This window comes from Anopheles bellator, chromosome 2 (genome assembly GCF_943735745.2).
Source record: "Anopheles bellator chromosome 2, idAnoBellAS_SP24_06.2, whole genome shotgun sequence".
In the NCBI taxonomy this organism is placed as follows: Eukaryota; Metazoa; Arthropoda; class Insecta; order Diptera; family Culicidae; genus Anopheles; species Anopheles bellator.
In genome coordinates, this window is record NC_071286.1 from 36,799,167 (window position 1) to 36,823,485 (window position 24,319).

General features: G+C 47.5%; 3 protein-coding genes across 4 annotated transcripts; 1 reads left to right on the plus strand and 2 right to left on the minus strand.

The window, feature by feature from the left end:
* Nucleotides 1–2,313: 2,313 nt before the first annotated feature.
* Nucleotides 2,314–11,369, plus strand: LOC131210989 (leucine-rich repeat protein soc-2 homolog). Its single transcript, XM_058204323.1, has 2 exons — nt 2,314–5,209; nt 7,251–11,369. The coding sequence occupies exon 1, from the start codon at nt 2,451–2,453 to the stop codon at nt 4,239–4,241; it is 1,791 nt and encodes a 596-aa protein (XP_058060306.1). The 5' UTR covers nt 2,314–2,450; the 3' UTR covers nt 4,242–5,209; nt 7,251–11,369.
* On the minus strand, nt 5,286–6,905 carry LOC131210990 (CDGSH iron-sulfur domain-containing protein 2 homolog). The gene is made up of 3 exons (XM_058204324.1): nt 6,580–6,905; nt 5,863–6,074; nt 5,286–5,796 (listed from the first exon to the last, which is right to left on the minus strand). Exons 1-3 carry the CDS (start codon nt 6,674–6,676, stop codon nt 5,707–5,709), a joined length of 399 nt encoding a protein of 132 aa, XP_058060307.1. The 5' UTR covers nt 6,677–6,905; the 3' UTR covers nt 5,286–5,706.
* Nucleotides 11,370–11,943: 574 nt separating the features above from the next.
* LOC131212233 (lethal(2) giant larvae protein) lies at nt 11,944–22,778 on the minus strand. 2 transcript variants are annotated; one of them, XM_058206018.1, is made up of 8 exons: nt 22,726–22,778; nt 21,570–21,576; nt 15,200–17,087; nt 14,647–15,134; nt 14,142–14,587; nt 13,578–14,062; nt 13,400–13,508; nt 11,944–13,329 (listed from the first exon to the last, which is right to left on the minus strand). In XM_058206018.1, exons 1-8 carry the CDS (start codon nt 22,776–22,778, stop codon nt 13,086–13,088), a joined length of 3,720 nt encoding a protein of 1,239 aa, XP_058062001.1. In that variant the 3' UTR covers nt 11,944–13,085. The 2 variants fall into 2 exon arrangements, with proteins under 2 accessions (XP_058062001.1, XP_058062000.1); XM_058206017.1 differs by lacking the exon at nt 21,570–21,576 and having other exon boundaries at nt 22,695–22,778.
* Nucleotides 22,779–24,319: the final 1,541 nt, after the last annotated feature.

The following is a 24,319-nucleotide window of genomic DNA, read 5'->3' on the forward strand; positions in this document are numbered from 1 at the left end:
TGGAGCACGTGTCGAATGCCTGCTCGGCAACAGAACTGAACGGCAGGCAAAAGAAGCCGTTTCACACTCATCCTCTGCGTTACTTGTTTTCCACAGGACGAAGGAAATCTGTTGTGTCCCAATTTCCTATCTTTCCCGTTCTTTTGTTTGCCACGGCTATAGGCAAACCTTTTTTTGGTGCACAATTAGTGATCCCACTCGTTCCCGCTGAACGAGCCTCCTCGAGCCTCCTTCGTCCTTTCTTCCCGATAAGCTTCGCGATATAAACATCCTTTTGGCGAGCGGCGCGAGAGAAATGAACCGGGATAGCGAGAGCGAAGAAAGAGCGTTCTAGAGAGAGAGAGTGCGCCTTGGTTCCGCCCGCTCGCGTTGCCCTTCGCGATGACAGTTTCTACACTTCGAGCCGAGGTTTCCGACGAAGTGTAGAGCTTCAGCAGTGGGCCAAACGGGCGTTGGAAAAATTACGTGTAAACCACCCAAATCGGTTCCGGATACACACTCCAGGTGTGTCACACCTTTCGAGGCGAGTTGAGCGTGTCTAAGTCAGCCGACACACACGCGTCCCATCCGTTCGCGTACCGTGAGGCAATTTAGTGTTTTCGCGCGCCTCCCCTCGCAAAAAGGGTGGTCAGCTCGAAAAAATTGTTCGCAGCCAACGGCGGAGCACCCATCGGACATAGAGAGTAAGTTGGACTTTACGCCAAAACAATTGTCGCTGAGAAGCAAATTCTCCAAACAGTTTGCAGTTCTATTGCGCGCCCGCACTAGTGGTTCTGTTCGGTTGCATATGGGTGGGCAAATCCTTTCTGGTGGCCCGTGGAACAAAATGTCCGGCCGCACTGGTGTGCTGGTGCTGTTTTCGTCCTTGTCCATCCACCCACTCGCACACAGCGTCCCAGGCATACCTGGACACTTGCCTAAACTACGAGAATAACCTCGGATCTCTTTCTCTCTTTCTGTTCGCGTTCTCTCTCTTTTTCGCTTTGGCGCTGGCCTCTGTTTCTTCGCTGCTAAGGTTTTTGTACGTTCGGCTCGGTGTTTTCCTCTTTTATCGATGCCACATTAACGCGTATCGGTGTGTGGCACGAGAGTCCAATGTCAGGTACAGGCAGACCCCACCCACCGCCACCGCGCATTGTTACTTGTACTGCCAAAACAAAATATCCGTGAGAAGCGAGAGACCGTGTGTAGCGATCGTCAATCCGGCCAGAATCGGCGAAGAACGTAAACCCGCAAGGAGCTAAGGTCCGTAGCCTTTATGCTGTGAATTGGCTGGTTCCCGGGTACGTAAAACAGGATTGTTTGCCAGCACATACCTCGCTGGGGCGGCTCGGGTTGCACGATTTCATACAACACCCGGGGCGGGATTTGGTTTTCTTTAATATTCTTATCGGCAGCTGTTTTGGGAAGTCAAGCAAAAATGATCGATTATCATCGTTTTCTTTCCAGACTGTGTGCATTGTCGTTCGGCGCACCATCGTGGGTGGCCTTGAGCGTATCTTCTACCCCAAGATTCGCTATCGGGAAAGGCTCACATGTGGTGGAAGAGAGCACCAGAAATCTGTGCGACAGGTTCAGGAGAATTAGTCTGGCCTGTGTGTGCATGTGTGCGTGGGCTTTTGTGTCGAAGGCTCTGATGCCTTTCCTTTTCTGGGTGTGTTTAAGAAATTCGTCCGGTGCTCTGACATTCGTTGTTGCCTCGACCGGGTGGCTGGCCTTGCACGAGTTCGAGGTACGTACGGTACGTACACACATACGCAGAAACATTGGTCCTTTGGCCGTCTACCGTTCTTGCTCCTGATTTACACAGTTCCCCGTTTCACGCTCATTTTATAGACTCCGCGAGCGGAAGATGGGACTTTTTATTGTAAGCAACCGTAAAGTCTGACTGTCACTGTTCGTCCTTTCTCACTGTCTCTCTCGCGGTGCGTTTCAAAAACACGATTCTCTCGTGGTCTCCTGCAAGGCAGTAACTAAAAGTCATCAAGGACTTTCCGCGATTGACACAGGACGGGCAATTTTTTCCGGGCTTGTGACCACCGATCGCCACGTTCCACCACACGCCCCAACAAGTAGCCCAGTAAGGGAAGGGTGCCAGGCGCTTGTGCTTTTGTGACACAGTTCAACTTCTTCGCGATTCTCAATGCAGTTCCCTTTTTCTTTATTTTCCAGATCGGAATGCTCTAGGAAAGAAGCAGTCCTACCGTAAGCATTTTGTGCTCTGGGTGTCACTGGTGACCATCGCTGTGGAACGTGTTACTTTGTCATCTCGTGTTCGACTTCTGATCAAAATCAGCAAAAGTGTAACGAAATTCCAAAGCGGCGGGTTTCCGCCCTTTCCACGGGTTCTGTGAGCAAATCAAGGAGCATCGACGAAGCAAACGAAACTCACGAACAGCGGCGTCGTGAACATATTGAACCCAGCGGTTGTTGGTTGGGGAGCACAAGGCATGAATTTGGCCAGCACCGGTGGAGGCGGTACCGGCACCTCAAGCAGCACCTCGCAAAGCAGCGGCGTAAGCGGTGGGGGTACCGGTCCTGCTGATCGAAGTTTGTCGACCGCGGCGGCTGGTAGTAGTGGTGGTGGTGGTGGACAAAGCGCGAGTAGCAGTGTGAACAGCGCCGGCAGCGGTGGTGGTAGTTCCGGAAGCGAGATGCCAGCCGAAATCATTCGACCGAAGGTTGTTACGGTGAAGCACCCGGAGTCGAACAAACCCAAACCCACCACTAAGAAGGGTAAAGCGATCCAAGCGGATGTGGATGTGATGAAGGAGTTCCAGCGCTGTAAGGAGGAGAACATTCAACGCCTGGATCTGAGCAAATCGTCCATCACGGTGATACCGGCCTCGGTCAAGGACTGCACCACGCTTGTAGAGTTCTATCTTTACGGGAATAAGATATCGTCGCTTCCACCGGAAATCGGGTGCCTGGCGAATCTGAAGACACTGGCACTGAATGAAAACTCGCTCACCTCTCTGCCGGAATCGTTGCAAAATCTGAAGCAACTCAAAGTGCTCGATCTGCGACATAACAAACTGTCGGAGATCCCGGACGTGATCTACAAGCTACACACACTGACCACGCTCTATCTGCGCTTCAATCGGATCCGCGTCGTTGGCGACAATCTGAAGAACCTTTGCAACTTGACTATGCTAAGTCTGCGGGAGAATAAAATTCACGAACTACCGGCCGCCATCGGCCATCTGGTCAACCTCACCACGCTCGATCTTTCGCACAATCACTTGAAGCATCTGCCAGAGGCGATCGGTCAGTGCGTTAACCTAACTGCGCTCGATTTGCAGCACAACGATCTGCTCGACATCCCGGAAACAATTGGAAATTTAGCGAATCTGATGCGTCTCGGACTTCGGTATAATCAGCTGACCTCAATTCCGACAGCCCTCAAGAACTGTACCCACATGGACGAGTTCAACGTAGAAGGTAATGGCATTAGCCAACTACCGGACGGGTTGCTGGCAAGCCTGAGCAACCTAACCACGATCACGCTGTCGCGAAACGCGTTCCACAGCTACCCATCAGGCGGGCCGGCTCAGTTCACCAACGTCACCAGTATCAATCTTGAGCACAACCAGATCGATAAGATACAATACGGCATCTTTTCGCGCGCCAAAGGACTCACGAAGTTGAACATGAAGGAGAACGCCCTAACGTCGCTGCCGCTAGACATCGGCACTTGGACGCAGATGGTGGAGCTAAACTTTGGCACGAACTCATTGACCAAACTGCCCGACGACATCCACTGCCTGCAGAGCCTCGAGATACTGATCCTGTCGAACAATTTGCTAAAGCGCATCCCGAACACGATCGGCAATCTAAAGAAGCTGCGTGTGCTGGACCTTGAAGAGAACCGTCTTGAATCGTTGCCGTCCGAGATAGGGCTGCTGCATGATCTTCAGAAGTTGATCTTACAATCGAACCAGCTCAGCTCTCTGCCGCGTACGATCGGTCACCTAACAAGCCTCACCTACCTTTCGGTTGGGGAAAACAATTTACAATTTCTCCCGGAGGAGATCGGAACGCTCGAGAACCTCGAATCCCTGTATATCAACGATAATTCCTCGCTCATCAAGCTACCGTATGAGCTGGCCCTCTGTCAAAATCTGGCTATTATGAGCATCGAAAACTGTCCACTGTCCGCCCTGCCACCAGAAGTCGTCAGCGGAGGTCCGAGCTTGGTCATACAGTACCTTAAGCTGCACTCGCCCTACCGACAGATGTGATTTGTTGGCGCGGAGAGTGGACGCGGAAATCAATGTTGGCGCCGGCCTGCTACGTCGTTGATCACCGGGCAAGTTGGCCACCGTTTTCTTTTGGCGAACTTTTCTGTTTTGCTACGTTGTCAACGGTTTTCATCCGCATGGCCGTTGGTTTAGCATTTTGTTATACCTCGTGATCCTCCCCGTTCCGGGGAAAGTTGGGGATGATTTTCGCAATCGCCGTCGTTTGTTCCAAAGGATCGTTGCTGCAGAAAGGAGCATTTGCAGGCGTGGGACGATGTGTTTTTGCTTTTAGTGCTCATCGAAGTAAAACAATCCGGTGAAAGTGCAGAGTGTGGAATGGTTGGTGGCCATCCCGGCTAACACGGCCGGAGCGAAACAAAGAAAAAGAAAACAAATTGAATCAATGTGATTAAAATAAAGCTTTAATATTATTGCTTATTAAACACGAACGTACCGGCCGCCGCACGGTCACATGGCCATGTCAGCCACAGTTCTGCGCTCCCAATCTTCCCCGATAGTTCAGCCTTCGACGGCCGACGTGTGTATGTGCGTGCGAAAGCATCTAAAACTACCAATCCACGGACAAAGGACGATCGGATGAATCCTTATCAGGCACGCTTAAGCCCCGCCGAGTTCGAATTTGCTCGAAGATGTTCGCAAAACGGAAATAAATTCATCCAAACAGTAAGACCAAACGGTCTAACAGCAAAGTAAGCTTAGTGAACCGGGATCGTTTCTGCGACCGCATCGTGTTGTGTGATGAACAGAAACCTTCGGAACATGAGTGCGGAGTGTGTGCGAGCAGTGTGAAGTGTGTGCATGTTTCGTTGGCCCCTTGCAAGATACCATTGGTGGCATATACTTATTAGTGGATGTTTCGGCGATTCGGCCTTCTCAACGGCTTCGAGTACATTTCATCCGCGTTTTCCTGCTTGGGTCATATCCTGGTCAGCACGTTTGACAACGAGGTGAGTAGTCATTTGCCTTTTGTTTTTAGCACGAGAAACTTTTGAGTTTTATGAATAAGTAGTAGAATACGCAAACTGAAGGTTTGGTGTTTTATTTTTGCATTTCAAAAATGTGTTTACAATTACGAATGATAAGAAAACCAGATAAACTTGGCGAATGACAGAACAAAGACGAACAGACAGTATACCGTAGATTCCTGCATCGAGCACCAGGTGTTTTTGATAATTAACAAATATGTAAGCCACTGGCAAGCAGTAAGTTTTTTCCTCCCGAAATTTCTCTCTTTGAGCACTTTAATTTTGCCTCAGGCCCATGCTATGCATTGGCCCGAATTCCGACTGACCAAACTTTCATTAAATCGGAAAGAACAATATGCAAATTAAAAGCAAAGTGCAAAGTATTTTGGAACATGTGATTTTCGTCTTTTTTCTACTTGCAATGAATACAACACCCCTCTGGACACTAGGAGACGCGTAAGTGTGTTTAGGTTGCGCGATTAGTTTTTCTTTCGCTGCACCACCACCGGACCAAGGTTGTCGCCACACTCCTTGTTGTGCGGTCCGTGCGAACCATCGCAATAAGGCCACTGCAAGGAAATAAGCAATTGTAAATTTAATCCACGTATCAAGTGTTGCCAAAGATCAAAACTCACATTTTTAGACTTCCAGCATCGACAGAAAGCAGCCTTTTCGGTGATATCCTCGATATCGATCATATCGACTACCTTGGGCTCATCAAGACGAACCGAGTTATTCACCTTTTTCGATTGTTTCGGCCGCGCCTCCGGGCAGAACGCCAAATAGGACATGTACACGACACCGGCGACTGCGGCCGACGGTGGGACTAGCGATAGCCAATCCTTAACTGCAAAACACAAAAACAGCATCAATAATATGAAGTACATCTTTTGATGCACATAATCAGCAGATACATTGTTTAACACGGTTTGAAATAAACGCTAGTAACTTCTAAAGAGTTGTGATGGGGACGGAGCCCGGTGTCGCCATAGAGCGATTATTATTCTTGTTTGTCATCGTGACAACAAATCTTACGTAATGGAGACGCAGCACATTTGAGACCATAGACTCCTGGAATGCTGAGAACATTCATTCCATTTCATTCAAAGCTCTTGTGCAATTTAAAAATGGTTCCATTTTTTCGCTAGGCCGATGAACTACGTATTCGACTGGCCACATGACGATTACTTTACTGCTGGTTTCGGGTGTCTCGCTTTGCCTCATCGCCTTTCGTGCGGTGGTTGCTGGGATTGTGCTGAAAGTTACGCTCGAGCGAACTGAGCAACTTTCGCAAGCATAATTTTGGGTGAAGAACTCGAAAATGGACTTAAATTAGAATCAGAATCACTTACATCCTAACCGGAACCAACCGCCGAAACTGTCCGGAATTGGCAGCGCAGAGAAATAATTCGGTAGCGTTGTTTTCACGAGTCCCGAAATAAGCTGCATGGCGATGATGATGATGGAGTTTCTGATGTGATTAGCTTACACTGTTTTCTTCTTCGTACGTTCAAGAAAGCACTGAACAGCTTAAGGTAGTGAAATGGCCTAGTTAATAAGTCACGATTTCGTCCGCTTTGCGTTTGCTCTGTTGTATCGCTACACAACGATCAGCAATGAAAAACGACAACGGAACTACCTCGCTACCAACGGAGAGAATGAGAGTAGAAATTGTGGTAACAAACCATCTCTATTTGGAACCGGAGCATCGGCACACTAGCTCTCTCTGTCCCATTCGCTCTTTCGCATCAGCTCGTCTGAGGGTGCGGAATTGTTGCTTGCATGAAAAGGACGACCGTAGGTTGCCCGAAACTTATCGTTTTGTCGTCATTTTTCTGCATACGTCAGTCAGCTGAGCGAAATTGGCACAAAATCTGTTCGTTTCCTATGGGAGTACCTAATATCCTAGTCAGCCAACAATATTTCAATATTAATTTTACTTCTCACTTCAGTAAACGTTTAGCTAAGCTCAAATCAGTATTACCAATAAATTTTGAATTATTATTCTTACTTTCCTTTTTAGGGTGCAATGGCTTCAATGTTGAAAAGTGATCACCGAAGTTTTAAATCCGAGCTATATGCGCAAGAAGTCCAGGCCGTACGGTTCCAACGCTTTCTTGAAACCATCCAAGTAGTAATGGATATCCTCGTCATCATGGAAAATTGTGCAACATTCCTTACCATTTCTAATTTCATTTATAGACGGAGCTCCAACTCTCTAACATGATCGGAATATAATTTTTGTATAGCTTTGTAACGTAGCCGTTATCTGTAATCGTTTTCCTCATAAAAGCCAGACACACGCGCACACTCACTCCGCCGTTCAAAAGATCCACGGAAAACAGATCAAATGCTTGCTTACGTTGTTGACGAAACAGTTCCCGGTCGATCATAGTTTTTCCTGTGACCGAGCGTGGGGTAAAACTTTCCTACCAAGAACTATGCACAAATGCAAACGAAATACGTAAATGTTCCGAATTGTTCAATTCGTTGGTGGTTGGCTGATTATTTTGCGTTTTAAGTGCCCAACGTTCTGTTGACTGTTTTCTTAGATTGTCTTAGCACGATAATACACAAAAGTGAGAGTTAATAATGTCTTGACGGTTCGGCATTAATAAAATAGAGGTGAACCGCATTTTACATTGATTGACGAACTGCAACGAATTTATAGCTTTTAAAAGAGAGGGGAAAAAAGAAAATGGACAACATTAACACCTAACCCCGAACAAACCCTTACGAAACGCAAACCACATGTGTAAAATTTGCTCGTGACACGAGATACGTTAAAAGTAAAATAGAAAATAGAATAAAATTCTATATCGCTTATATTTGGTGACGTTGTTCGACGTTGGGGCGTTCCGCGCCTCTCGGGAAACTAGGTTTAGTTCGGTTCACACTGAGCAGGAATTGATACACTATTCAGTTTGTACCACGTATCGTTTACGTTTAAAATATGTCTAGTCGAAGTTGTACGAATTTTGCTATGCAACGCTCACACGCCATGATGAAGCGCATCAAACAAAACCGAAAATATTGTATTTAGACGAACAAGAGCTAGGTCGAAACATTAGCAGTTGAAACGCAAAATATAAAGGTGCAGATAGGGAGATAGTATCAACAGTTACGCACAAAACGTTGGTTCAAAATTCTGTTGTATGCAATAATAATGAATATTGGGTTTCCGATCATCCTGGCACTAGGTGTCCTGTAGGCGAAGAGCACGGCACTTGTGCAATGATATCTCTCTAAATGGGAATCGCAAATAATTGTCATTCCTCGAATATTCTACAATTTTAGGGAAACGCTGAAGGCAAATGTTACGTTCTGGTTAGTTGCAACGGATCATAAAGAGATTACAGTAAAGAGAGACCTTCGTTAAAATTGACTTAATTCCCAAGATACATGGACATCACATGCAATCTTAGATTGCTCAATTGTTTCTCAATTGATTGCTCTACGTTCTCCACACTATACGTTGTAAAACTAATCTTAATATTTTGTTGCCATTCAATGCTTTGAAAACTGTTCCTGTGCGCAAAAAATGAAGAGGAACGATAGAGGAAAGTTACAAAAAACTATGAAAAGAGAGAAAACGGAAAGCAGATGCGGCCTAAATATAAAAGTAGTGAAAACAACAGGAAAACAAAAACGAGTGTAACATTATATGAGAGTAGTCCGACAAAACAAAATCGTAGACATTATAATTAAACGATTAAAGCTATGTAATATAAAGGAAATAACTGCAGAAACCTAGAATATGAGATCTATATATTCTTGGTGCGTCCATAATTTCAATGGAATACAATGTTGTACAATATCAAGAGAAGATAATATGTGTTTCCAAATAGTAGGAAGCAGTTCGGCATGAAAAGCAAATGAAGCTATCCTCATTTATGTTAGACCAGCACGGTTTATTGAAAAGAAACAATTAACAGTTTGAACAGTTGCTACTAGGATGTGTACCCTAGAGAGACTGGAAATAGATTAAAAAAGCTTGTATTTATCACGAAAACTGGTCCTACTAAGGATTTCTGCTCACTCGCTCGATCCCTTCAATACTTTTGGCACATACTTTTGGTTGCGGAAACCATTTTGTTATTTTGCCACCGCAAACGAACACGTTCTCTTCTACAACGAAACCACAATGCTCAAAACCGATACAAGCTGAGTTATTTAAACCGACACTGTGTATCGGAAGTTGAAAGTCTAGTGCCATAAAAGTACACACATCTGAGGAGCTGAAAACAAGAAAGACGACCAGATTTCCTTTAATGTATTTTTTTTTAAATAAGCCCTTTACCGCATTTCAAATGATACCTATATGAAAATGAAATTGTACTAATCCACTGCCAAAGACTACTGGCCCAGGGTTTAAGAGACAAGCATTGCGTGCCCAACGTTAGCCAAATATCCCCAAAATGGTGGATATATGTGTACAAACAGAAATTAGAACTACCGATGCAATCCCGTTAACAATAACTCATTCGATTTCCGTTTCATACACCGTTTTGAATGTGGTGTCGTTTGTCGGTCGGTCGATCGCGTTAGGCATCAAATTTTCTGAATGATTGTTCTTATTGCGCGAAAGGAAGGTTTACATTTTACTTGACTTTACTGTTGTATTCATTGCTGTTATGCTTCACTAGTTGACCAGTCTTAGCAAAAGTATGGATGTACACCAAGCAAACACTGAGTGTAAAAGTTATGCCGAACCTGCTGTCGTCGATGTTGTTGCACGGAAAAATCCCTTTTGAGCCCAAAGTATGATCGTACTTACTCACAATCATTATCGTGGCCCCGGGTAGAGAGTCGTAGCTTCTTGATGCCAAACCATTTGCCAAACCATTTGCCAACCCGGGAAGGACAATCCGAATGTTGTAGAGTGCGCGAATGAAGGCAATGGTTTGTGTGTGCTTTAGTCATGTCAAAGTGAATTGTGAGATAGTTCGAGAGTACTTCTATCAACCAACCGGTAGACACAAACCAAAAAACAATGGTGGAGGCATCTTAACTATTCTGTAAAAACGAACATAGCGACAAGATACTAGCGAAACAAATGACGACGGAAATTAAGAAATAAGTCTTAAGCAAATATAAAATAAATACAGCGAAACAAATGGTTGCAAATTTAAAAGTTAAGGAAACTTCGGTAGACGTTTATATATAAACTTCGGCAAAGAAGGGGCATAATTCTTCGATATCATAAAACTTTTTTTATTTTATCGCATCCGATTTGATTGATTGTGACTAACCATAATAATTACATCAAAAATCATCGAAAAAAATAGGCCCGAGGAGGAGGATATTATAAAACGTATCGCTCGGGTGTATCACAGGCGATGTACGTTTGTTTGTGGCAAAGTAGAGATGCAAACGATAAACAGGGATGAAACTATTTTATTATTTTAAAAACTTGTCTGTTTAATGGATACGGTTGTAGGTAAACGCACACGAGGTGTTAGTGAGAGCATTGCGAAATGGGCACGAGTTCTAAAAGGCAAAAGCGCACAGCGAGAAACGATTAAACGAAGAAAACCATCCGGAATGTGGACTAGCAAAGGAAATTATTAGCATCAGAGGCAACTGTTTAGCGACATTCTTATGTTAGCTCTCCGGTTTTGTATTGCTGTTCGAAACGTGGCAGAAACACCAGCACATTTCGCTCATTTCCATCTACAATAAGCTTGTGTGTTCATTGTTGGGTTATTGATTCCTGCGTGCCAAAATAAATTTCAAAGCTGCTCGTTCAATATAGATTGCACTTTCTGGCTTGTGAAGAAACCAAGCAGTGATAAAAGCGCGAGCGAAAGAAGGAAACACTAAATGGCTTCCAACTGGGCAGATATCGCTGGTTTGTTGAGAAAAGCGCTCGGCGCCTAACACACGCAGTGGTCGGTTGTTGCTCTTATAAAATGTCCACTACTGAGCTCACGAAGAAAGAGAAAACGATGGAGAATATAACTACAAGAACGTAACGTACGCACAAACGATTGAACGAACGAAACAATGCTAGATTACGTATAACAAACCGATAGGAAATGGGGAACTATCTTATATGGTGTAATGCACTTTGAATTCGGACATACCGTATGAGCCGACACATATGAATATTATGAGCCTGGTAGAGACAAGAGGAAAACTTGTGGAGCGGCGTTGTAATGGAAAAGTGGAGAAAACATTTCATAAATAAATGTTTATATATGTAAAAAATATAATGACGCCTACGCCTTGATTGACAAAAAACTCAATTCCAACGGGAAAGCTTTCAAATGGATCGCATGTTCAGACCCGGGAGCTATCTGTGACATTGAAGTTGCCTCGAAAAACCCCACATGATGACGTACAAAATCTTTCAGTTGTTTGGAAGATTGTAACTATGTTTCCATCGACCTTCTGACCTATGTTTCTATTGAGCGGACGAATCGGGGTGAAGGTGCTAAATTGAAGAGGAGAAGTCGTATCTGTTACTCGGAACACTGCTAACGTCTCTCGGTTGAAACTTCCTTTGGGAAGACCAGCTCAGCGGCGATCTACTATCGGCGTTACTATCTACCGAAAACCAAAGAAGTCTTTTTAATACACGATGCAAAACATATGTTTCGGACTAAATTCCCTTAACCGGCCAGAAGCAAACAACACCACACTAAAACTTAAATACAAAACCCAAAATTTTTTCTAACCGATTAAATAGACATGTATAATTCCATTCCGATTTCTTCTCGGCTCGTACAAAATAGGAAGATAAAGTTATGTATATATAAATCTGCTGTTCATATAATTTCTCATTTTAAAATCAAGCATGTAAACGTCGATAAACTGCTTCTATTTGCCACTTCGGCACACATCTTCGCTCATTTTCTCTCTGTGGCGACGATACTATTAAGTGTAAATCGCTTGTGTATTGTCAGCGCCGTAATTCTGTTATCTCTAATTCTGAATCTGAATCAGCATCGTCATCCTTAACGATCATAAAAATACTTCAACTTTTCGATTCGTGTTCGCACGAAAACGGTTCGGGAATCTTTAACACTAGGAACAAAACAGAGATAAAATAAGGTTAAGAAATGTCTGCCTAACGCCGCGCGAACCGCGGTGTGTTAAGAAATCTATCATTTACTTTCGTTTTTATTTAAAGGCCTTTCCTTTCCACACGTTTACTGCCATTTACTGCCCCCGGAAAAAAGACACGTCTGTCGTTACGCCTTCGAGGCTGACCACCGGTCAGCCGGTTCGTTTCGACCGGTTCAGCGGTGTGCTCATTATGATGACCGAAATATAGAAAATGCTTTATTTCTTTTGTTTTGAAACCTGAATTTTCGTTAACATCGCCCCAAGAAAAACTCCACCCTATCGTCGCACACCGGCCACACACTTAAGTTACGAACGCAACGCGCCCCTCGGGGAGGCAGAATATAAAATGTACACTAAACTACCAAGAAGCGGCTTGCCGAAAGTTCTGATTGTAAAATATCTATGTTCGTGGAGGACCAACTTAAGATAAGTCAAAATTTTAGCAATAAAATCTTCGTAAATCGTTGCAAGAATTGGACGGTGCAAAAATTCCATACGATGGCCATTGTACGTGCACCCCCCAGTGCGGGTCTCACATTAAAAGGCAACCGTGGTGGGTAGATCATCCACAGCACGCTACGATTTAGATGATTGTGAACCTTCGTGCGGTTCTCTGCGTTGTGCAGCAAGTTGTGCATGAAGGTCTTTAACTACGGCACTATTTCGTAGGTGTGATAAGTAGTTAAACTAATACTTTATCGTGACAGCCCAAGCAAAAAGAAACTTCCGCGCTCTTCCCTATTTCGCTCGCAAATGCGTTGTATCGTCTTGCTTTAAGTGACAAACACTAAAATTGGCTCTCCTTTCGGAGCACGGTTATGAGGGGCGGCACAGTGGTCGGTAGTGGCGGTGGAACGGAATCTCGATCCGTTCCATTTGTGGCGCTGCTCGTCGAGGACGTCGTCGTCGTCTTCGTTGTTGTCGTTTTGCTCTGTTCCTTTGCGTCACCGTTTGAAACGTTCGACGAATGTTTGACGGATGTGATGATCGATTTGATGATCGCCGAATTGGATGTTTTCTCTGTCGTATCGCTGGAGGGCAAACGTTAACGTTGTAATGATCATAGATCGTTGTCTACAAATCGGCACGTGGTGTACTTACCCTATACCCTTCAGGTCGCTGAAGTTGGAAGAGTTGAAGCTCAATACTTCGCTGTTCTTAGCCGTGGACGAGGACTGATTTGTTTGTGTGCTCAATACTGAAAGGCGACCTGGGAGTAACAGAAAATGAGAGACATAAACTAATCTCCCGCGAACGAAGTGTTTTTCTTCACACATACCAACAACTTCTTCGGTCGTCGTTGAACAAAGGGTCGTCGTGGTGGAGTTGAGATGGTCGCGCACGGAATCGATGGTAATGTCTCCGATCGAGCTGGAAATCGTTTCGTTGGCCTTATTCGGCGAAGTTTCATCACCACCACCGACCCCATTGCTTAGCCGTGATTCGGAAGTGCCATTCGTCAGCAAGTGAGGGGCTCCCAGATTTGACGATCTTTCGGTGCGTTTTGCGTGTTTCTCACCGCCACCGACCTCACGCTCTGACGGTGCATCCTGCTGGTTCGCATCCTCATGCGACTCAGCTCCCTCGTCGTCAGCCTGCTGCTGTTCCGCAGTACCATCAACAGGCGTTGCCCAATCCTCGACTTCGATCATACCGGTAGGAGTGACGGTTCGCGTAGCGGAAAGACTGATCCGCTGCACCTCGGATGAGGACATCATGTAAAGTGCTTCGCCGTAGGTGGTAAAGCATAGTGATGATATGCCACTGAGAAAGTGAGAAAGAAAGACCGGGAGGTCATTACCCTTCAAATACACACTCACGTGTTGTCTGCCCGTTTCCTTACTTGATATCCTCCCGGCGTACGGCAGCCGAGTTCAGCTGACGGCGCAACTCCGGAACGGTCAGTACCAGACAGTCACCCAAATTGGTCAAGCAAAGAAGACTGATTTCACAGTGGGTCGTTATGTCCGGCACCCCACTGGAGACCAGCTCATTGTTCCCTGCCCCATCGCCAGCTGCTGCTGTTTGGTCTCCTGCCGCTGGGGAGACTGGTGCCGCTTTGGGCACGCTCTTTGCGGGACTGGAATGTACTTGCGTCACCGGTACGGTGCACATGAACGTGGCAAAGGCAATGCGCCGCACACGTGCCCCTTCGTGGGCTGTGAGTTTGTATTTGTTAACCGGCTTCAGCTGAGGCAGAGAGAACACCTTGAACTGTTCCTCCGACGCAATCAGCACACGATGCGGAGCCGGACCGGGAACGTTCTGTAACTCCAATGGGACTCCGTTCTGAAAACGAGGCGCGATTGCTTGAAGGTATTCAAAAATCAACAAACATCAACACTTACACTATCAACGACGGCGATACCGATGATCGGTGCTCGGTGCTTCATCTGAATTTCCTTCGCCAGCTTTCCAGTCACTGGGGCCGTCTTGGCTGCAGGGGCCGCCGTCGGTTCTTCATTTTCACCGCTGGCTCGTGCAACAGGTGCCGCTGGTTTCGGAGGCAAGTTCAGCACAAACACGGACACACAGCTCGCATTCGTTCCGGCCCACAGCGTCGGAATGTAGACATTTTGATTGGTGATGAATGTTTGGGCAAATGTTAAACAGCGAACCATCGAGCCCATTCCATCGTCCACCGGCCTCGCTTCGATCTGCCGTTCAACAGGGCGAGGCTCGGCCTGCCCCTGGTGACCGGCGGCACCACCGGTCGTACCGCCGGAACTCGGATTGTTTCTCGTTGAGCGTCCCTTGCGCAGACGACGGAACGATTCGCGAAGCGTCTTCTTGAAAGACTTACGGCGCGACAGGGTTTCCCCAGCACCGGTAAGATCTGTATCGTGAAGTAAGGAAACGTATTTAGGAACTTCAATGTCAATACTATTGCCGTAAACCTACCGTTCGGATTGAGCGTGCATTTGTGCAGCACCGGCACTTGGTTACGATAATCGAAGAGCACCAGACCATGGGCTGTACCGGCTGCAACCAGCGACCATTTGCTTTGCATCGCAATGCACGTGACAGCGGCAGGTGGTAGCACCTGAAGTACACCAGTGAAGTGCACGCCCTCGTGGATCGGTTCGTTTTCTTCCAGCAGTTGGCGCTTCACCTTCAGCTGATCGTGGCCCTTCCACACGAAGCCATCGCGATCGCTGACCAAATTCATCACACTCACCGGCAGCGGCCCAACCGGCTCATCTGCCTGGGACGAAGCCGTGGATGACGAGGACGAAGCACCCATTCCGGACTCGAAGTTGGCCATAACCACGTTGCCCGCCGTACCGGCAATGACGAGTGTACCCGTTTGAGAGCACAGCTGTACCTTCTTCACCGCGAGGCGCGGATCATCAGAGTACGGATCGAACTGGCCCGCCTTCCGGAACGGGGGCTCACCATCATCAAGCTGCTCGGTGGAGTTGTTTAGTGCACTGTCGGCGAATGCTTCCTCATCGCTGTTACTAAACAGAGGAGCCGTCCTGACGTGAAGCAACGGCGTGAGACACACTCCGGAGCAGTCCCAAAACTTCACCGATCCATCCTCGTGGCCGGTAAGCAGAATGTCGCGAGAGTCTGGCGCGAAATAAGGTTCTCCGTCAGCACCCTCCTCTGGTACAATACCGCCCGTGATTGGCCACGGGTTTGCACTGAAGTCCGCCAGCTGCGCGTCGCCGGCTCGTTTGATCTTGGCGTACACTTCAGCCGAAACCTGTGAAACCAGGTGGTTGCAGGTGACGGCCGAGGCGTGCAGTGAGTGCAAGTAGGGGATACTGATCTGCGGCAGCGTTTCGTCGGACAAATCGTACGCCACCAGTTCCTCCTCGAGAAGCACCACCAAGACCTGGGCCTTGTCCGGGCGTTCGTCATCGAACGTGACGAAGAAATCGATCACTTTCGAGGTGAAGTCAAACGCCACTTTGGCACCGCCCTTGCAGTGTACCGACACACACTGATGCTCGCCGTACGCCGAACGAGGCATACCGCCCGAGAAGATTACGAGCTCGCGGCGCCCGCGGTACCCGCGGGCCAACCGATCAATCGCCTTGCACGGATCCGGACCGTACGGGACGTACTTCTGATTTTCGGGCGGTATCGGGCTGTCAAGGTCCCAGGTTGCGAACGATCCATCCGCATGGTACCAGGTGAACTGTGTCCCGTCGGGGTCGATAAACAGTCCCACGCTCTGGCCGTGGCCGGGCGATATGAACGATTGTTTCACGCCAGCTGCCTCGAGATCCCACAGCACCGCCAATCCCCGGTTGTAGGCGATCAACAGGTGGTTATGGTTGGTGGGCAACTGTTTGACCGATTCGATCGCACCCGGGTTGAGCTTGTAGGCAGTGGGTAGCTGCTCCAGCACCACGTCGTGATAGATGACCGACTCCTTCACGCTGAAGCTGCGCACATCGAACTGGTAGACGTTGCCACCCTCCGTCCCGATCCAAACCGTGTCCTTCAGGTACGAACAGCAGAGGGAGGAAATTTTCTTCAACTTGCCATCGAACGCGAGATGCTTGACCGCGACCAGCAGCGTGCCGGCCGGCTCCCAGAGCACGAGCTGGTTGGAGGCACTCAGCGAAAGGAGTCGCCCGGTGCCGGGAATCCACTCCAGCATCTGAACGATCAAGTCGGCCGGGTTGTTGGTCGGCGACGTGTGCTGACCGTAGAATTCGACGCCCGGTCGACCGAACACCTTGATCACGCCACTGTTCGTACCGATCGCCATCAGCTTACTCTTCGGATCGAACGCCACTGCGGACGGTTTGTGGGGAAAGCCATGCTGAGCCGTCTGGAAAACGGAAAAAAGAAAATGTTAATGAAATACGATAGTACATTTTAAACCGCTCACGAAAGCAAAAATCGTTCATTCAAAGTATCAAAGATCGATCGTCGCGTTAAAGTGGCACGCAAGAAGAGCCAAGTTTCGATTCGCGGATGGTGCTTTTGATTCCACGAGCCATTGGGGCCGCTCTATGGTAGTAATGTGTACCAAAAACTATGCTGCAACATTACGGCGGAACTACAGCTGCACATTCACCAGACCACACATAGCCTAAACAACGCCTATCCGACAATTAGCCCCAATTCTTCTTTCCCGAGTTGGTGTGCTATAAAATAATTACTTCGGGCGTGCTCTTTCTCAATGACTTAAGCCATTCAGCGTGCGTGCGCCCGCGTTACTCACCAAACAACCCTACCCCCACCATATGCCTGCCCAAAGACCACAACCGGGGCCCGCAATCAGTTTTACTTGCCGGCAACCCTTAGCTCAGAGTGGCCGTTTCGAAATTCTAGCAACTGCACGAGACAGAGAGGGAGATAGCACCAAAAGAATGGCTGGGATTTTTACAATTGTACCTGTTACGCGGACCCAATGCTCGCCAGCGGTGGGTTATCGGGGTTCGAAGTAAACGAGGCTTCTCCTCGAGGCCGCCATCTTCGTCATGTTGCGACGCCAAAGGTTGACGCGCAGCAACGGAGCTCGGTTTTCAGCTACGGGCATTGAGATTTATAAACAGTGGAAAAAACATGGCCAAAGGGGTGCGGAGATTTATCACTATGTAAACACACCAAACGCCCTAACACGCAGCAGGTGAGCTGCTGATAAGGGGACAGACGGATCGAAGAAGCTGATATCTGAGCCAGTCAGCCAGGGTGCCGGAGTTGCAAACCCTTCGATGGGCTGCTTCACGGACACGAAAAGGAGACGAACGAGTGCTCTTCCACATGCGCTGATTAAACCGTGGCGGACAAAGCAATACCCTTCGCTCACCGGGTGACGATAAGGATCCGGAAGAGCTCGCAACCCTCCTCATTCTACAAAACTCCCCATTCGCAATTCGATAAGCACGCCAAGTGCCGTGCGAAAAGAGGAAACGGAGAAAAGCAATTTCTCAACACCATGTATGGGTCTTAAGTTACTTGCGCTACACCAAGTCAAACAGGCGTTCGTTTTCGGGGAGGCATCGTCGTGCTCGGGAAGGTTACATCCATCCTTGGGCGGCAATATGCCTTGGGGACAAGTTTGATAACAAACCAATAGGGGCGCGCGAAAGGGTTGGGTACTTCGGCCCGACTCTTATCTTAAGTCAACACTTGGGCCGAGTGGGCACAAAATGGGGCTACGCATTGGTGATAGTGGACCGCACCCGAACACACACGACAGGTGCCACGCCGCAACTAGCATTATTGTTATGATTTTTTTTTATCATTTGCGCGACAATTTTTATTCTCTGTCACTCGGCCATTGCGCTTCGTTTTTTGTTGTTGTGACATCAATGATAAAAGTGTGTAACGTGGTTCCGAAACCAAAAAGCCCCGAGACACATAAAATCTGAGAGAGAGAACCCGGTAGCGTCTAATACAAATCACATCTGGAGGGCACAACAAAACGTTTCAAAACAAGCAACACTTTCATGTCCTATCCTTCCAGTACGGGGTGTGGCCAAGCGGGACACTTTCGCAATGGTGGGGCACACATACACGAACCACGACCCACCTAGTTCGCCAGCAAAAGACCAGAACTTCTTCTAAGCGTGATTGAAGTTCTCTAACGGTACCTTCCCTTGAGCACGAAGCATAGCATTGCCGGTTGTGGACCGGACGGACTTCACTGCGGTGGAGATGGCGCGCCTCGATGGCTACACCACCCTCTCGCGGATTAGGATCACGGGCCGCAACAGAAAATCGTGACATTCAATGGCTTAATGTTGCAATTATGATATTCGTTTGGCCTAGCGCGCTTCTCCGAGACCATGTTCCATTCTCCACGGAGAGGACGACTTGTTTTAAAATCGGTGGTGCCAGCTCGCGGAGATGGCGGTGCACGGTTCCAGTGACCTTTTCTCTTCGAACCACAGCGACTTATCATCCGAGGCATCTTCTAGCCGGGGACTGGGGAAGAAAAAAGCCACCACTACAACACCATTACTCCGTGTGCTACGTCACTACGTCAAGCCAGAAGTAATTTACCTTCCCTGGGGCGCCGCCGCCAACTCGCGCGCACTTTCTCGTCTTCGAGGCGCGACGTGTGCGAGACGAAATTAATAGAAAGAAGGGTGGTGGGTGGAACGGAAGAGCTGTCCAGGGCGTTGGGTGCGGCGGTTCAAGAAGAACCGTTATTCTTGGCTTCGGCTGAGGAACCACACACACCCAGTGCACGGGGCGATTCCAAGCTCTGGGGGGGCACAGGCGGACATCGAACGGGCAGCAGGTATCGCATTGTTTCGTTCTTTCTTTCTCCGCGTTGTCGGGCGGACGACGAAGAGGAGCTGATCTGATTTCACGGTGCAATGCCGCAGGATTGTCGCTGGGGCTCTGCGTGGGCTCCCTGCTGCAGCCCACACGTTGAATCGGCCCCCACAGTGAGCACACCAAAATGTGGGCCATTCCTCCAGAGCCCGACACCGGCGAGGATCGCCGATGATGGAGCAGCACCCACAGCATCTGGCGGTCACTTAACCAGGCACGTAAGAAGCGCCTGCAATAAAGTGGAAGCTATGGACAGTGCTGGGGTTGTATTTTATGCACCTCAAACAGTGACTCGAGAGGTGGAAGAAATTTATTTGCTGGCACGATCGGGAGCAAAAAGGTTAACAAGTGCAGCACACTGGACACCATCAGCACTGCGCGTACCCAGCGTATTGCTCAATTCGTACTCCGATGCAATGGCCAATAAATTTGCAGTGCGAACGAAATGGTCTCTTGCGGAGCAGGATGAAGTAAGCACAGTGAGTTCAGTTTATATTGTTTTCGCTTCTCATTTGCACACACATTTGGAATTTGCTTCAGCACTTAGAACATACACAATTTGTTTGATAAATAACGAGACTTTTTTTAAGCATAAAATGCGGCCCCATCTATTATGTAGTAACATAGTTTGAAAGATACGTTGCTCCTCTTTAAACGCCCAACTTCATGCAAATCGATTGACAGAATAAAAAGTTATGCGCGGTTAAGTGTGTCAGTAGATTTCGGGCCATGTTACACCCGCTTGATCCTTTCATGACCGATTTAAGCTTAGAGAATAGGGCATATTCACAAGGTGACAGGTCAGGCGAATACGTAGGGTTGTTGTCCTTTTTAACGGTTAAGCATGTATTTCCAATGTGTCACACGAGCGCCCTTCAGGCCGTCTGTTAAGTCATGCTTAGCAAAACAAGCACAAACTTTTCTTTAAATCGTAACATTTTCCAAACTCTTGAAAACTTTTGCTCTACTCATAAACTCATCAACATAAACTTGTTGTAACAAATTGTTTTAAGTACCTGTTTAAGTTTTAAACAAAATTAATTATTGGCTGTTTGTTCCGTGTTTAAAACACATCATAAATCACATCATCATGCTGACACATAAACGCGCGAAACGCGTGAAACGCGCTTTTTTGATCTATCAACTGATTTTTTTTTATAAAATCTTGTAATTTTTCGAATGTTTTCTTTGTAGCAACCTTTCTTATAGGGGTGACTCCGAAATAGAAGTGCATAGTGCCCTTTTGAATTACTATCAGCTTTGCTACAATCGCAACAACAAAAGGCTATTCGAAGGTCAAGTGCGCACTACCCCGTGAGCTACTAGCACAATGAACCGCCCAAAAGTTACCCTTTACTGTCGCTGGAATCACTCACTTACGACAAAAAAGGCTTCGCGCATGTGTTTCCTAAACACATTTGCATGTTCTAAGCTCTCCTCTGTTACGTTGCTCCCAGCGTCCACAATTCGCCCTCTGTAGGCGATGGGAAAACTTTAAACAATAAGCATCGCGGACGGCCTCAGATAAACGCCCGCCAGTATCATGTTGCAATGTTGTAGGCAAGGGTTTTTTTTTCTTTTATCAACCCGCTCTACACTGGAATACACACTACACCTATCGCGATAAAGAGAACGAGACAATTCTCTGGCGGCTTTTAATTAACCTTCTCTTTGGTCACAACATTAGTAGGAATTAAGAACGGCGCGATTTGCTTTCCGTTAGTTTTTTTTTTGAAAGCCTTCAATTATTTTTCTTCTAGTTTGTAGAAACGCACCGGGGAATGGAACGCCCCGAAGTGCGGCACGACCACATCAGGTGGCGTAGGGGTGCGAAAAGCTCCCATAGAAGGCCTCGGCAGTGTGAGTTTTTGATGCGTGATGTCTTTTAGCGACATAGAGTTCACATATCGCGAAGCCAGTGCGTTTTGTCCCAAGGCGTAAGCCCCGTACGGTATCTATGGATGTTAGAACTAGCGGCCCGCACACACGCGGTAAGACACACGAACGGGCAGCACACGACAGAATATCTCGCCCAGGCTTATCGAAGTGACTCAACGCACCCATCGGCCCCCGACCGGACACCGGGCTTATTTTACAATGAGAACCCGACGATGACTCAATGCATCCACCACGTGGAGGTGCGTAACGCGTGTGTGAATGGTGTGACCAGTTTCCAGATTTTCGATCGACTGATCATGTAATTATGCAAACCTGAGTTTATCTGATGAACTTGGTACATGTTTTCTAGAGACCCTTTAAAAGTATTTCGAGTTGTGAGAAATAAAGCTTTTTTGTGGTATAGTATTCCTCCGATCGCTCATCGCTGTTAGTTTCGTTAAACATCCAGCGTCCAACGGGATCTAATTACGCCTATCTTCATCACTTTAATTGTGCGTCATCCCTATGGCAAGCAGATAAGCTCTTTTTTTATAGATTTCCCGATGCGGGAAACATCCTGCTTCTCTCCCAGACTCGGTCCTATCTGGCAAAGCAGGGGGTCAGGACCACGATGTATCATCCCTCAGCAGATAAGCTCTGGTTGAGTTGATGCGTTGGGGATCAATTTTAATTACAGCACAGTTGCAGAACACGAGCAATTTATGCAATCGAACATTTCGCAACCTTGAGACTACGGAGACGGATAAAACGAAAGTTAAATGTAGTTCAGCTATTATCAAACCTTTGACTATGGCCATTTGGCCCACTAGGCCACGGTATTGGTTTTGTTCTAATCAGTTATAGCTGACGATTTGCGGGGAACCTTTCATTAAACGGTTTACTGACTTCCCTTGATCCCCCTTCAGCTGTTTTTCATTTTGAAATCTATCGCCTGTAGGTTTGTACAACAAAACCTTCAAGTACCTTACGTTGAGGCCCCCCTATCGGTGGTCTTGGCGGGTGAGTTACAGAAGGGCAAGTTCTTGGGGATCGTTTACACTATCACTGCGGCTGTTGATATTGCGGGCTTTGGGGGTTACAAGTAATTTGCATGAAGACCTTCGCCAAGGCTTTGTCAATTGCTCCAATGTAACGGGGTCAAACCATCCGGTGGTTCTCGGCGGTCAATGCTGACAATGCATTGGCCCGAGGCTATCCAGGAAAGAGACAGGCCAGCCCAGGCTATCTAAACAAAACTAAAACTTACCCGACGAAAGGCAAACAGTTCCTTGTTCAGCTTCTGCCGCTCGGTCGAAGGTTGTTGGCCTTTGCCGCGTATAAACTTCAGCATTGTTCTTCCGTTTTTTTTCTTTTATTCGCCTCGCGGAAAGATGGAACGAGAAAGCAGTTCTTGTGCCGCGGATGCTCTGCTTCGGCTTCCTTCAAACGCTCGGGAAAGTGCTGCCCCGCCGGGGCGTTTCTATTCTGTTGTTGAGACTGCACACGCTCTCTTTCGCTCGGATGGCTATTTCCGGGCCTGTGGTAGCACCGTTGACCAGACCAAATCCTCGAGCACCTTTTCTAGCGTTCACGGGTCTCCGGTGCTCTTTCTGACGCGTTTACCACCTTTCGCTATTTATTTCTTTACAGCCAATTCGCCGATGGATGGATTCCTCGGGTGTGATTTGTGTTCGTCTATTCTCTGTAGTTTCGTACACCGCCACGGCACTGCTTTGCATGAGGAGCCGCGCGAGGCCGCGTGCTATGCTTCTATGCTTCACTGGGGGCCGGTCTCCGCGTGGGGCATTTTCGCCGACGTTCTCGTCTGGCTCTGCGCGATATGGCGACGGGTTCCAGTATGAGCTTCTCCAACGATCCGGTGGAGCGTCGCTGGTATTTCAAATCCACGAACTAGTGTATGACTACTAAACTTTCCAAATTTTCTTCTTTTATGAATATGATACGTCGATGCCCAAAATCGCAGGCCAAACGAACAGAATGGGCCTCAAAACGAGCAGCAAAAAGGCACACACGGAGAGGTGATTTTTCGTTGTAAAGTCGGTTGTAAATTTGGCCACCAATAAACAAAAACCAGCCCAGCGAACGCGTTGGTTATCCCAAGTTGAGTGTCTCAAAGAATCTGGAACTGAAGCTGCGAAAGAGAAACAATAAGAAGCAGAACGAAAAAGTAAGTTAATTTCTAATGACGATCATGGAAAATAACGGATTTAACGAAATCAATCATGATTCGCGCACTGCGGGTTATCGGATAGACCTTCGCCGTTAGGCCGGGTTCCTACAGCGTAATTGTGTGTGCAAGCGATCGATCGATCGATCAACCCATTTACCGTTCGGCACACTTTACCGACTCACAGTTGTACATGGAACACTAATCCATCATTTCCGAATTGCAGTTGGAGGTAACGTGACAGTAATACGATCAATCCACCTTCGCCGATGGCGAGAAAACGTTCAAAAACGTCGCACTCCCGGATTGCAGCTAAAGGAAAGACGCGGACACTCTACAACGGATGACCGGAGAAAGCGTTAGGAGTGAACCTTCTCTGTCGCCAAACAACAGTTAGTGAGTGATGGGGGTGCTGCAGACTCATACGTGAAAGAAGGGCTTGTCGTCACAGGGTGGTGTCGACTTAATTAAAGAACCCCCTTCGACCGGAACACGGTAACATCGTGGCCCATTTCCTGCCATCAATGGCGGTAGTCAATGTGATCAAACGGCTCTATCGCAAAGTGTCCATGGCCCTCCGGTGCACTTGCCCCATGGTTTGTCCCTGAATTTTGCCATTTCCTGCAAACACAGACACGCACACACGGTGAGGTCTTAATGCCATATACTACGATGATGAGTCACCGGCCACATGGAGAAGTAAA

Bases quoted from the DNA above. Each gene is read 5' to 3' on its own strand.
- LOC131210989 (XM_058204323.1), top strand. From the start codon at position 2,451: ATGAATTTGGCCAGCACCGGTGGAGGCGGTACCGGCACCTCAAGCAGC.
- LOC131210990 (XM_058204324.1), bottom strand. From the start codon at position 6,676: ATGCAGCTTATTTCGGGACTCGTGAAAACAACGCTACCGAATTATTTC. The intron at 6,075-6,579 runs GTAAGTGATTCT...TGTGTTTTGCAG, and splicing joins CGGTTGGTTCCGGTTAGGAT to TTAAGGATTGGCTATCGCTA. The intron at 5,797-5,862 runs GTGAGTTTTGAT...ATTTCCTTGCAG, and splicing joins GATGCTGGAAGTCTAAAAAT to TGGCCTTATTGCGATGGTTC.
- LOC131212233 (XM_058206017.1), bottom strand. From the start codon at position 22,778: ATGCTGAAGTTTATACGCGGCAAAGGCCAACAACCTTCGACCGAGCGG. The intron at 17,088-22,694 runs GTAAGTTTTAGT...TCCGTTTTCCAG, and splicing joins AACTGTTTGCCTTTCGTCGG to ACGGCTCAGCATGGCTTTCC. The intron at 13,330-13,399 runs GTAAGTACACCA...TTTGCCCTCCAG, and splicing joins AGCGACCTGAAGGGTATAGG to CGATACGACAGAGAAAACAT.